The sequence below is a fragment of the Entelurus aequoreus genome, linkage group LG08 (assembly GCF_033978785.1).
Source record: "Entelurus aequoreus isolate RoL-2023_Sb linkage group LG08, RoL_Eaeq_v1.1, whole genome shotgun sequence".
NCBI lineage: Eukaryota > Metazoa > Chordata > Actinopteri > Syngnathiformes > Syngnathidae > Entelurus > Entelurus aequoreus.
Window position 1 is genome coordinate 18,954,548 of NC_084738.1, and position 13,466 is coordinate 18,968,013.

Here is a 13,466-nt window from a genome sequence, read left to right on the forward strand (position 1 = left end):
AATATAAACAAAGTTTTGCTGGCACACTTTGGCTAAAATAACTGTTAATTCTATTTTTCACACAACTTTGTCTCCCACTTGCTAGTTAGCTAGCAAGGTGCCAAGCTAACTATCTTACCGAGTTGAGATCACATCCTCCAGATGTCCGACATCATACCTTTGCTTTAAGATGCTCTCTTATCACAGATCTTCTTCCATAATTAACAAGGTCTGCTTTGCAAAATGAGCTATGTATTCATGTCTTCAACAAAATTTGGGTAACATTTTCCCACACTTTACATGTTTTCACCTGCAATGTTATTGCAAATGGCTGTGCTGACTTGCTTCCGTGCAGAAAAACACGGGTGATGACAACACCGACTAATGAATTTGTCAAATTTTATTGTCCATATTTATTGAAAATGTCGATGAATCGTTGCACCCCTACAGTGCTTTGCATTGATTTGTCAAATTTTTTGCATTACAATAGAATGCAATTTACACAAACCAACACTTTTACTTAGGGATGGGTACCTTTTACATTTAAATCTATACAGTACCTGTGAATCGATACCGGTACTCAACAGTACTGATTTTTTGTACTTTTGTGTCTGTTCAAATTTTTAATAGTTCAGAAAACTAGATATACCGTATTTTTCGGAGTATAAGTCGCTCCGGAGTATAAGTCGCACTGGCCGAAAATGCATAATAAAGAAGGAAAAAAAACATATATAAGTCGCACTGGAGTATAACTCGCATTTTTTGGGGGAATTTATTTGATAAAACCCAAAACCAAGAATAGACATTTGAAAGGCAATTTAAAATAAATAAATAATAGTGAACAACAGGCTGAATAAGTGTACGTTATATGACGCATAAATAACCAACTGAGAACGTGCCTGGTATATTAACGTAACATATTATGGTAAGAGTCATTCAAATAACTATAACATATAGAAAATGCTATACGTTTACCAAACAATCTGTCACTCCTAATCGCTAAATCCCATGAAATCTTATACATCTAGTCTCTTACGTGAATGAGCTAAATAATATTATTTGATATTTTACGGTAATGTGTTAATAATTTCACACATACGTCGCTCCTGAGTAAAAGTCGCACCCCCGGCCAAACTATGAAAAAAATTGCAACTTATAGTCCAAAAAATACGGTATATTTTTTTTTATTTAATGGGGACCTTTGATGATTTTATTCAACATTTACAACACTTTCTTGCTTTGAGATGAAATGTATTGGCTGTGCTTTAGTGTAAATTTTCCTCCACAGTCACTTTTATAACCAGTTTTATTAGTCCGTCTGCAAGATTGCAAATTAATCCCCGCCCCAACCTCTCCAAAAGTATCATAATTTATCTTTTGAGTAACTACCCTCTTTAAATGTATATCTTAAAATCGCCATTGCTATTTTTTGTTTTTATATACAGTGGAAAATAAACTTCATAAGCATTATATACAGTAGAGTCACTTGGTCACAACATTGAGTATGCCTGCACACTCTGCGATCAATGCAGACCTGCTGCTTTTAGCAGCATTCATGTCATTGCATTGTGCACAACAGTGTTATTATGCAGATTATATGAAAGCAATACTTTATCTTACATCTGTGTTTTCTTATTGCCTTAAGCAGAAAGGGAGGAGCTTGACCTAATGTCCAAATAAGTGAGTCCACCTCACTAGGACGTCATGACATAGCCAGACTGAAAAAACACGCGAACAGAGGCATCCATAACTGTGCAAGCTCACGCCAAAATGCATGAACCTTATTATTTGACCGTTTGGCATTGTTTAACATGAGTATCCAACATTGTAACAACATTAATGAGTCAGAAATGACAGAATTACTCACAGGTCCCCTTTAACATTTAACACCAAGCTGTGCTGTCCAGTTGTTATCTTGTTTTCTTACACTACTTTGTCTCATTCGCGAGTACTCTACTGCACTGTAATGTAGTAAACTTTGCAAACAGTTAAAATTCCAAGACGTTAGACAGAAGTAGTGTATAGACTATTGCCTTATTCAGGGCGTAGTCTTTGCCATTAAGATGATTGTGCCAGTATTTTCTTTTGTGGAGCTCTACAAAGTGTTTGAACTATTATCGCATTTCAAAAAGTGTAGCCTTACTATACTTATGAGCGCCTTCTTCTTGCTTTGTTGGCATGGAAAATTGCAACATGACCCAGAGGCAGGCCGACTGAGTCCACTGAGTGCTTTGCTGCTTGTTTTCCTGCTAAGTGCTTTAAACGGTGCTGAGTCTGCAACCGTACGTGGAGTTGCATGCAACAAACGTATCCAAATATGCCATCATTTGATTTTACGTGTATTGGTACTCAGTAGTATTTCGGTCGGTACCTATAAAAGTACCGAACTCTGTATTTATCCTTACTCGTTCTACACCAAAAGTGGTTCTTTTTTTATTTCCCTAATCTGATAAGTCCCCCTTTTTACGTAGGTGATCACAATTCCACATTTGGGTTCACCTGTTGTGAACTAAACTGTACCAATAAGTGGAAACGTCGCTTATAATGTACGTTTTTGTTTTATATCATTATACATCTGAACTACAGTTTACCAGAATTTTTGGGGAGGAATTTGTTAGAACTGTAGTCTTCTGATACAGGTTAGCATACTTGAATTGCTCCTCCCGAGCCACAACTGGCAGCGAACTTGTTACATTCCGCCATGAAAAATGATTGATGTTTTTCATCATTTCAGATTAGTTCATGTAAAAAATTATTGCAATTATTTTCAAATACTTTCAATACGTTGCTTTTGCGAAATCCAACTCATGAGAAGTTCTCAGATACTATATGTCATATTAATGGGAATTTCCTTGTTAAATTATGCAGGCTCATAAAAAAACAAACAAAAAACAAACATTACATTATTTTTTGATGGGAGTATATCTCTGTGAAAATTCTGAACTCCTGTTTCCATGACAGTGTGGTCTTGAGCAGAGTAAATGACTCCTGAAAGTGTTACTGTAGCCCAACTTCCAGTAGCTGACGTCATGTTGTTGTTTTTAGTCGGAACTAAGTCCACAGCGCCTCTGCTGGTTACAGCTGAGCACTGCACTCTAATTAATGCCAGTCAATCGACTCAATCAATTAATAATGCTTTTTTGCGTTGCAGAAAATGTGATAAAGTAGTTCCATGTTACATTGTGTCCACTGCAGCGCTCCCTGAAGACTTCCGTGATATTTTCCAAGGTCTTGCTTTTAAAATGCTCTCAAATTCCTAATAGGAACTCATTTTAAAGTACTTTCTTTTGTTCATAAATCGAGTCCGTATGAATGTAAAGTGACACAAAATCGTGACAATGAGGTGATGCCTGCTCATCTCAAATCTTTGCTCATTAGTGTATCTCCAGTGGCTCGTACTGAATTTGCAGAATAGATCCCATTTGAAAATAAATCCTCAGTCTTTACTCCCACTTGAAATCATGACCCACCATTTCATAGAACTTGACGTTAAATGGTCTGTAGAAGTCTCGCAGCTGCTCAATGGCGTCCCGGTCGATCTGCACGTGAGTCCTGCCTTTGGACTTTCCCAGGCAGCGCGGCGAGCCGCTGCTTTCGGGCTTCTTGAGGCACGGGAAGCCTTTGGTGCGGTTGAAGTAGAAGTGCTTGTCCGTGACGATGCGCTTGAGCCCCAGGAAGTCCTGCACCCGCGCCAGCTCACCGGATGGATCCGTAATGAGCCGTTCACCGCTGACAAAGTGGATCTGATCCAGAGGGAAGTAGCGCAGCCAGTTCTCCAGGTGAAGGGCGTAGAGGCCGATGCGAATGGCATTCCAGGATGTGTCCACCGAGCCTGTGCTCTGGTTGCGGAAGGCGAGCTCCTGGAAGCTGGGCAGATCGGGAGATTTGGATAAAGTCTGTGTGTAGTCGGATATGGCTCGGGTGACGGGGTCTCGCACAACCACGATCAGTTTGGCATTTCGGGACATTGCGGCGATTCGGTGTGGCGTCTCTTTTGTGACAAAGTAGCTTGGAGTCTTCTCCATTGTGATTTGGCCGTCAAGAGTCCTTGGCATCAAACCTCTGAAGGAAACATAAAAAAGAAGTAAAGATTTCTTGCTTATATCCACTTTATTTATTTATTGCTCTTTTCAAAATTCAAAAGAACTGCAACTTTAGATTTTTTGCAACAGCTAGGAATCTCAAAGGACACAATGTCCTCTGCATAGAATGTGAATATTTGATGTTTGTACTTGTGACACAATGATATCGTTATATTTTGATGATATCACAAAATCAAAAACTAATCATGGCATGTACAAGACCGCACATAAGTGGACTATGAACAGCAGTATTGATCAGTATCAGGTTTAGAATCTGACATATTCTATGTTGGTGTATCTAACGTACCATTAGCAATAATCCTATCAATCATACTTTAGTTACATACTGTAGCACTTTTCATACACAGGCAAGTTGCAACACAAAGTGCCACATTGTGATACTAAAATGTTGTTGACAAACGTAGTTTCTACTTAAGATTCAAAAAGACCCAAAACCCAGATCCTGTGAGATGCTCCGGTTTGGCCGCAAACCCACTTTCTCGATGCAAATGAAGACACAGAAGTAAAGTGTTGTCACAAGAGAATTGTGTCGCACACTCGCTTTGCTATGCAGCAATAAATCACCATGCAGGCACACCATCCAGCAGCAGGTGACTATGTTGACGTACTTGCACGTTGACAAAATAGGACACTGTCGTCTTGACATGTACAGATAATCACTCAAAAGGAGCTGAATCATGTCAATAAAATCCATCATGTACTATATTATCTTATTATTCTTATTATTATTACGAAGAATTGTTAATGGATTTTCAGACTGTAAACACGATAAAACTGTTATTAAATTAATTATTAGCACACTTATGTGTATATACTGTATGTATATATGTATATATACTGTACTTATATATGTATGTTTATATATGTGTGTGTGTATATATATATATATATATATATATATATATGTGTGTGTATATTGATGTATATGTGTGTATATATAAATGTATATGTATATATGTGTGTAAATTTATATGTGTGTATATACGTGTATATATATATATATGCATATACTGTATATATGTGTGCGTATACTATATATGTATATGTGTGTGTGAGTGACTATATATGTGTGTATATATATGTATGTGTGTGTATAGGTTTATATGGTACTGTATATGTGTCTGTGTATATATGTGTATATATGTATGTATGTATATATATTTATATGTGGTAACACTTTAGTATGGGGAACTTGTATTCACTATTAATTAGTTGCTTATTCAAATGCAAATTAGTAACATATTGGCTCTTAATTAGTCATTATTAAGTCATTATTAATGCCTTATTCTGCATGGCCTTATTATACAACCAGTAAGCCATTAACTAAAAGTCTTACCTCAATAACCTCAGAATTATTGCTTATTAGTAACCCTAACCCTAACCCTTATATGTTCCCCTAGTGTCCAAATAACTCTAAATTAAGTCTTTGTTACTTTAAGAGGCAACTAATTAATGGTGAATATGTTCCCCATACTAAAGTGTTACCTTATATGTATATACTGTATGTATGTATATATGTTTTTTTTTTTTTTACTAAAAACCTGCCAATGCTAAATCATGAATGTGCAAGAAGCCACTATATATATATATATATATTTTTATCATAACAAGTATGAAATAATTTAAAGCCAATGCATAAGCTGTGTCAAAATAAAGTTAAGTAATAAATAATTATTTTAATTATAAAAAACAAACATATATAAAAATGGAGCTAATGCTTATTTGACAGTAGATAAATATAGCTTACATACATTACATACATACGTTTAACAATAAAACAATATTATGTTGGTAGTAATTTTGTTTGGCCTGTGAGCTGTTTCAGGTATTTTGGTTTAATTTATTTAGGTACAGTATAACACATCAGAAGGGTGTTCCAATAACACTTCTTTCAGTTTAAAAAATACTGACCACAAGGAATGCAGCGTCACACTTTTCCCGTGCTCGTTATATTTTGTTTTCTGAAATGAAAAATAAGTTTCGAGCAAAACTTTGCCGCGCCTTTCTCCAGCCCCCATCTTTACTAAATGTTCTAAGCCCTCTTGGACTTTGTCCTTTTTACTTGTTTGAAATCCACCACGCACACAAACACTCACACAGACACTCCACTGGTCAATACATAACTCTCCAGCGCAATAGTTTGACCTTTACTCATCAGAAGCGAGTAAATGTTTATGGCAAACAATCCTCCAAAGTCTTGAGTATTGACATTTGACCTTTTCTCTGGCGTCTGACAGTCACACTGCCTTGAGTGCCAATTAGCAGGAATGGTTTCTGTTGTAATTATTTCATATCAACACTGCTGCATGACAGCAAATCTTTAACAAGAAATGCGGTCCGTTTCTTCTTTTTATATGATGCCTACACCCACTGGACACAACATTAGGTGCACTTGTGACGAATAACAACACTTGCTTTGGTTTTGATTATGGTGCAATAGAACCAACTGATATGTCTGGCAAGTGAATATATAGTAAATAAATGAGCGTCTGCGACAGGCTTTCTACAAATAGCTTTTTAATGAGGCTGCACATTGGTAAAGGGGCTTCTTGTCGCAGTTTGGGATCAATAACCAACCCATTGGAGCAGTTTGTGGCGGGCAGTAAAGTACAAGTTCTTTGACAGGGACAGTCAATTCTTGGTGCATATACTGATTATTAAAGCCGCCCCTCCATATACGCAGATCATGCGCTGTGCTAAGCGCCCTGTAATACGTGTGTGTGTGTGTGTGTGTGTGTGTGTGTGTGTGTGTGTGTGTGTGTGTGTGTGTGTGGGTGGGGGGGAGCATTTTGCATAAAGAAGCGCATGAAAAATGTCAATTCATGAATGACTCAGAGCTTCACATTAAATTTGACCACAAATGTATTCCTAGTCCCTTCCTGCTCCGGCACTGATAAGAGTATATTGTCAATTTTCCCTAGATATTCACTGTACAATTTTACCAGAGTTTCACAACATTTAACAGTATTTTCTTACAGTAAAATACCATAATGGAAATTTAACGCAACATTACAACAAATGACTGTAAAAATTACGATTCCCTGAAATGTCACAGCAATTAACTGTTATTTCACAGTAAACTACTGTAAAAAGTAACGCAACTATAAGCCAGCAATTTACTGCTCAGTATCGGTAGGTTGTGAGTTCAAACCCCGGCCGAGTCATACCAAAGACTATAAAAATGGGACCGGTTACCTCCCTGCTTGGCACTCAGCATCAAGGGTTGGAATTGGGGGTTAAATCACCAAAATGATTCCCAAGCGCGGCCACCGCTGCTGCTCACTACTTCCCTCACCTCCCAGGGGGTGGAACAAGGGGACGGGTCATATGCAGAGGTTAATTTCACCACACCTAGTGTGTGTGTGACTATCAGTGGTACTTTAACTTTAACTTTAATTTACTGTGACTTTACAATATAAATGTTAACCGTGTTCTCACTGGCCTCTATATGTACTGGGCTGGCAAGCAGTTGCACTATAGGTTCAAATCTCCCTTGCAGATGTGTAAGGAAAGTTTGCAAATGTACAGTATGCTTTTATTATGTTAAACATGTACTTTTTCCTACATGTTTATGTTAAACATGTAGTTTTTCCGGCAGCACGGTGGGAGAGGGGTTAGTGCATCTGCCTCACAATTAGGGCTGCAACTAATGATTAATTTGATAATCGATTAATCTGTCGATTATTAATTCGATTAATCGATTAATAATCGGATAAAAGAGACAAACTACATTTCTATCCTATCCAGTATTTTATTGAAAAAAACAGCATACTGGCACCATACTTATTTTGATTATTGTTTCTCAGCTGTTTGTAAATGTTGCAGTTTATAAATAAAGGTTTATTAAAAAAAAAACTAAAAAAACTCTGCGCATGCGCTTAGCATAGATCCAACGAATCGATGACTAAATTAATCGGCAACTATTTTAATAATCGATTTAATTGATTAGTTGTTGCAGCCCTACTCACAATTCGAAGGTCCTGAGTAGTCCTGGGTTCAATCCCGGGCTCGGGATCTTTCTGTGTGGAGTTTGCATGTCCTCCCCGTGACTGCGTGGGTTCCCTCCGGGTACTCCGGCTTCCTCCCACCTCCAAAGACATGCACCTGGGGATATGTTGATTGGCAACACTAAATTGGCCCTAGTGTGTGAATGTGAGTGTGAATGTTGTCTGTCTATCTGTGTTGGCCCTGCGATGAGGTGGCGACTTGTCCAGGGTGTACCCCACCTTCCGCCCGATTGTAGCTGAGATATGCTCCAGCGCCCCCCGCGACACCGAAGGGAATAAGCGGTAGAAAATGGATGGATGGATGGATGTAGTTTTTCCACAAAAAAATGCATTGAAACATGTATTTTTTTTTGGGATACAACTGTATCCCATTGGGTTGAGTTTTTTCTTGCCCTGATGTTGGATCTGAGGATGTCGTTGTGGCTTGTGCAGCCCTTTGAGACACTTGTGATTAAGGGCTATATAAATACACTTTGATTGATTGATTGCTTTGATTCCCATTATGTGGTTGTGGTTCAAGACATGCATCTAATTGAATTCAAGTTTGATTTTTTTTAAAAGTATAAACATATGATAACACTTTAGTATGGGGAACATATTCTAATAATAATAATAATAATACTAATAATAATACATTTTATTTGGTATAGCGCTTTTCAGAGTACTCAAAGACACTTTACAGGATAAAAAAAAAATTAAAATATAATATAATTTTTTACAATGTACTGCTTTTATATTTCCTGTATTTTATATTATTATTACTTTGAACTGTTTTATATATATATTCTAAGTAATAAAGACTTAATTTAGAGTTATTTGGACACTAAGGGAACATATTCTAAGTAACAAAAACTTAATTTAGAGTTATTTGGTTAGGGTTAGGGTTAGAGGGTTAGGGTTAGGGTTAGAGGGCTAGGGTTAGGATTAGGGTTAGTAATGGTGAATATGTTCCCCCTACTAAAGTGTTACCGGTTTACTGGTTGTATAATAAGGCCTTGCAGAATAAGGCATTAATAAGTAATTAATAATGACTAATTATTGGGAATGGCGTGGTGCTGTTGGGAGAGTGGGTGCTGAGTGGCCCCAGCTTCTACCAACCCTAGTCACGTCCGTTGTGTCCTTGACCAATACACTTCACCCTTGCTCCTGATGGGTCGTGGTTAACGCCTTGCATGGCAGCTTCCGCCATGAGTGTGTGAATGTGTGTGTGAATGGGTGAATGTTGAAATAGTATCAAAGCGCTTTGAGTACCTTGAAGGTAGAAAAGCGCTTTACAGGTATAATCCATTTACCATTCAATTAAAAGTCAATATGTTACTAATTTGCATATTTATAAGCAACTAATTAATGGTGAATATGTGTTCCCCATATTACCAAAAATATTGTTGAGTATGTATTAAGGCTGGGCGATATATCGATATACTCGATATACTCAATATATCGCGGGTTTGTCTCTGTGCGATATAGAAAATGACTATATTGTGATATTCGAGTATACGTTCTCACACAGTTGTTTTTAGCTGTAGGCATTACACTACAGGCTCTTCTCACTCTTTTTTGTCTCTCCTTCTCACAGAGACATAAAACAAGCGCACCTTCTTACATACGTCACATACATATACACCCTCGCGGAGCAGACAGGTAGCGGCATGGGTAACGTCAGCTGTGGTGCGAGTGGTAATACGAGAGAAAGAAGGTGTGAATCTGGTAACAAATGAAGGAAGAATTAATTCCTAAGAAAAACAGCACGGGGTTCATCATCTGGCGGTGGTTTGGCTTCAAGTGGGAATATGTCGAACAGACAACCGTAATTTGTCAAGTGTGGGGCAAAAGCATTGCTATAAAAGGTAGCATTACTGCTAATATGTAGCATCATTTGAAAAGTCACCTGCTAGAGAATGAAGAGTGCTTACTCTGCATACCAACAACTCCGTTCGGTGCCACACCAACAAAATGCCGGGGCAACCATTTCTACATCAACACCGTATGAAACAAATAGTCCACAACATAAGGAGATAAAGTCCACCGGAACCTACCACATAGCGAAGGACGTACACAATTTGATTTCCTATTATGCAGCTCATTTTTATTTGACAGTTATTGAAATATCTTGTGTGACATCATGCACAAAAGTGCACTTTATTTGTTTTAAACTATTGTAGTGGCGTTCTGTACAAAAAGTGCACTTTAATTTAGAGTTGTTTTGATTTGTCATCTTAGTGACATCATGCACAAAAGTGCACTAATAGCTTGTTTTAAAATGTCTCTGACAATCTTGCACTTTCTGTTTTGAAATGACATGAATGTTTGTGCCACTGCTTAATAACTGTTTAATAAATACACGTTTGGTCAATTGACTTAGTTGTGACTTCCCTCTCTGCATGAAAGTTTAAAATTAGCATATATTAATGCAGTATGAAGGAGAATGTTTTAATGTAGACACACAGAATCATCATACTGCTGTCATTATATGCATCAAGTGTTAATTCAAGACTAAGGCAAAATATCGCGATATATATCGTGTATCGTGACATGGCCTAAAAATATCAAGATATTAAAAAAAGGCCATATCGCCCAGCCCTAGTATGTATTTTATTTAGGTTAACTACACTTTTTAATCCATGAGGGGAAATTGCAATTGAATTACACCATCGATAGACCCTTACAAATCCTGGACGCACAATTAGGTACACCACCATCACCAGAGCAATAAGTGCACTATTGGGATTATGCTGGGCTATTTCTAACAATATGAACTAGGGATGTCCGATAATGGCTTTTTTGCCGATATTCCGATATTGTCCAACTCTTAATTACCGATACCGATATCAACTGATACCGATATAAACCGATACCGATATATACAGTTGTGGAATTAATACATTATTATGCCTAATTTGGACAACCAGGTATGGGGAAGATAAGGTCCTTTTTAAAAAATTTTATAATTGTTACTATAACAATCTACAAGGTTAAGGTTGCTTCTCTTTCTTCCCCTCCATTTTTCTGCATTCTTTCGTATCTCAAGTTATCATTACGTATATGTATTGTTGCATTTGAACAATTGTATTGTTGATAATAAAGGTAAAGTACTGGTATTGTTTATTATCAATAGCACTATTTCTATTGGTATTCATATTGCTCCATTTTTAGTGTAATAATGCTCATTGACATTTCTGTATTTTTATTTTTTATTTTTTTTCGCTAACTGCTTATTTGCTATTACTTTTACCATCATATTTGTACATGTCGTATTTGCTGATGTTGCTCTGTTGTTGTTGTTGTTGTTGTTTTTGCTGTTGTTGTTTTTGTCTCTCTGTCTAATCCCCCTCTTGTCCCCACAATTCCCCCCTCTGTCTTCCTTTTTCTCTCTTTCTATCCCCTCCTGCTCCGGCCCGGCTGCACCAAATGATAATATAAATACATTTAATAAAGTCAAAATACAAGTAAGGCAACAAGAGAAGTATCCTACACTTCTCTTTTGTAAAGTAAATCTGAACAGCCGATATGGGCATCTACATCTGCTATATGATTTGCCCGAGAAGCTGGGCAGGACATTATTAAAAAAAAAAAATTAAAAAAAAAAAAAAAAAAAAAAAAAAAATTTTTTAATAAAATTAGATAAATAAATTAAAAACATTTTCTTGAATAAAAAAGAAAGTAAAACAATATAAAAACAGTCACATAGAAACTAGTAATTAATGAAAATGAGTAAAATGAACTGTTAAAGGTTAGTACTATATTAGCGGACCAGCAGCACGCACAATCATGTGTGCTTATGGACTGTATCCCTTGCAGACTGTATTGATATATATTGATATATAATGTAGGAACCAGAATATTAATAACAGAAAGAAACAAACCTTTTGTGTGAATGAGTGTAAATGGGGGAGGGAGGTTTTTTGGGTTGGTGCACTAATTGTAAGTGTATCTTGTGTTTTTTATGTTGCTATAATAAAAAAATAAAATAAAAAAATAAAACGATACCGATAATTTCCGATATTACATTTTAAAGCAGGCCGATATTATCGGACATCTCTAATATGAACCCTTAAAATATCAGCTGCCATGTTTATTGCATGCACTCACATAGTTACAATGTAATTACAGTACACAGCGATGGTCGTGTTTGATTGTGCAGGTGTGCCTAATGAAGTGTCCAGCATCTGTACCCCAGGAAGAGGTGTACCTGTACCACTCCAGTCCTCTGTTATAGTTCCGGTCAAAAAAGTGCGTCTCGGTACCGGCAGCCCTTACGTCCGGATGGATCCGTATGAACTCCAGAACCGCCCTGGTGCCACCTTTCTTCACGCCAACTATGATAGCGTTCGGTAACTTCTTATTCCCAAACTTTGGGTGGCTGATGGGCGGGCTGGGCGTGTCGCTCTTGGCGCGGAGGAGCGCAGAAGGTGGCCTCTTGGCCGCACCGGACGGAGGCGAAGAAGAAGCCGAGGCGCATGAGAGGCGCAGACGCCGGGAGCCACCATCAGCCTGATTGCATTTGGGCACTGGATCCCCTAATATGAGTGGGTCCGCGTGGAATAGGGCGCAGTATCCCACGTAGGAGAGGAAAACGGACAGGACGCACACTGCTGTTTTTGTGCACCGGCGACTGAAGAGGAGCGCACATGCCATCTCTCCATGGATCCCAACAGTGCATCTTTTTAAACCAATTTTCCCTGACGTCTCCAACGCGTTAAAAAGCTGACATCCCATCTCCTCGGACGCATGTCCGAACTTCCAGTCCCCGGGAAACGCTCTCCTCCTCCGCCTTTGAGAGCGCCGCTCTTCCCGGCTGCGGTCATGACGCGCGGGCGAGGGACGCGCGTATACGCGTCTTAGTCTGACTCCAACTTCAACTGCGCCTCTGCTCCAGCAGGGTTCCGAGTCGGTGACGTCACGGCATCTTTGGCTCCGACTCGTGATCAAGGGGGGAAAAAAAAACAAACTCCACACCATTCAATCCGATACATCACAGCATATTATAGCAATCTCCAGAAGCAATGTTGTCATGGCAACTGGAATGATCTCATGTCATCACCAATCCAATCAGATTTGATGTAATTTTCCCATTTTCCCCACTGCCACTAAGGGAAATATTTTCCCCAGTACAGTAAAGGGCAGGGGGTGTCAAACTCATTTTAGATCGGGGGCCACATGGAGAAAAAACCTACTCCTAAATGGGCGGGACTGCTAAAATCACGGCACAATAACTTAAATATAAAGACAACTTCAGATTGAGTTGAGTTGAGTTTGAGTTTATTTGGAACACGGATAATGCACCCCCGCCGTAGAATGCACCCCCTGACGGGAGTGTTATATCAACTAAAGCCCACACTTAAAGGCCTACTGAAATGAATTTTTTTTATTTAAACGG

General features: G+C 38.2%; 1 protein-coding gene across 1 annotated transcript; it reads right to left on the minus strand.

Moving 5' to 3' along the window:
• Window positions 1-3,422: 3,422 nt before the first annotated feature.
• LOC133654993 (heparan sulfate glucosamine 3-O-sulfotransferase 2-like) lies at window positions 3,423-12,724 on the minus strand. The gene is made up of 2 exons (XM_062054874.1): window positions 12,279-12,724; window positions 3,423-4,041 (listed from the first exon to the last, which is right to left on the minus strand). The coding sequence occupies exons 1-2, from the start codon at window positions 12,722-12,724 to the stop codon at window positions 3,423-3,425; spliced, it is 1,065 nt and encodes a 354-aa protein (XP_061910858.1).
• Between the last annotated feature and the right edge of the window lie 742 nt (window positions 12,725-13,466).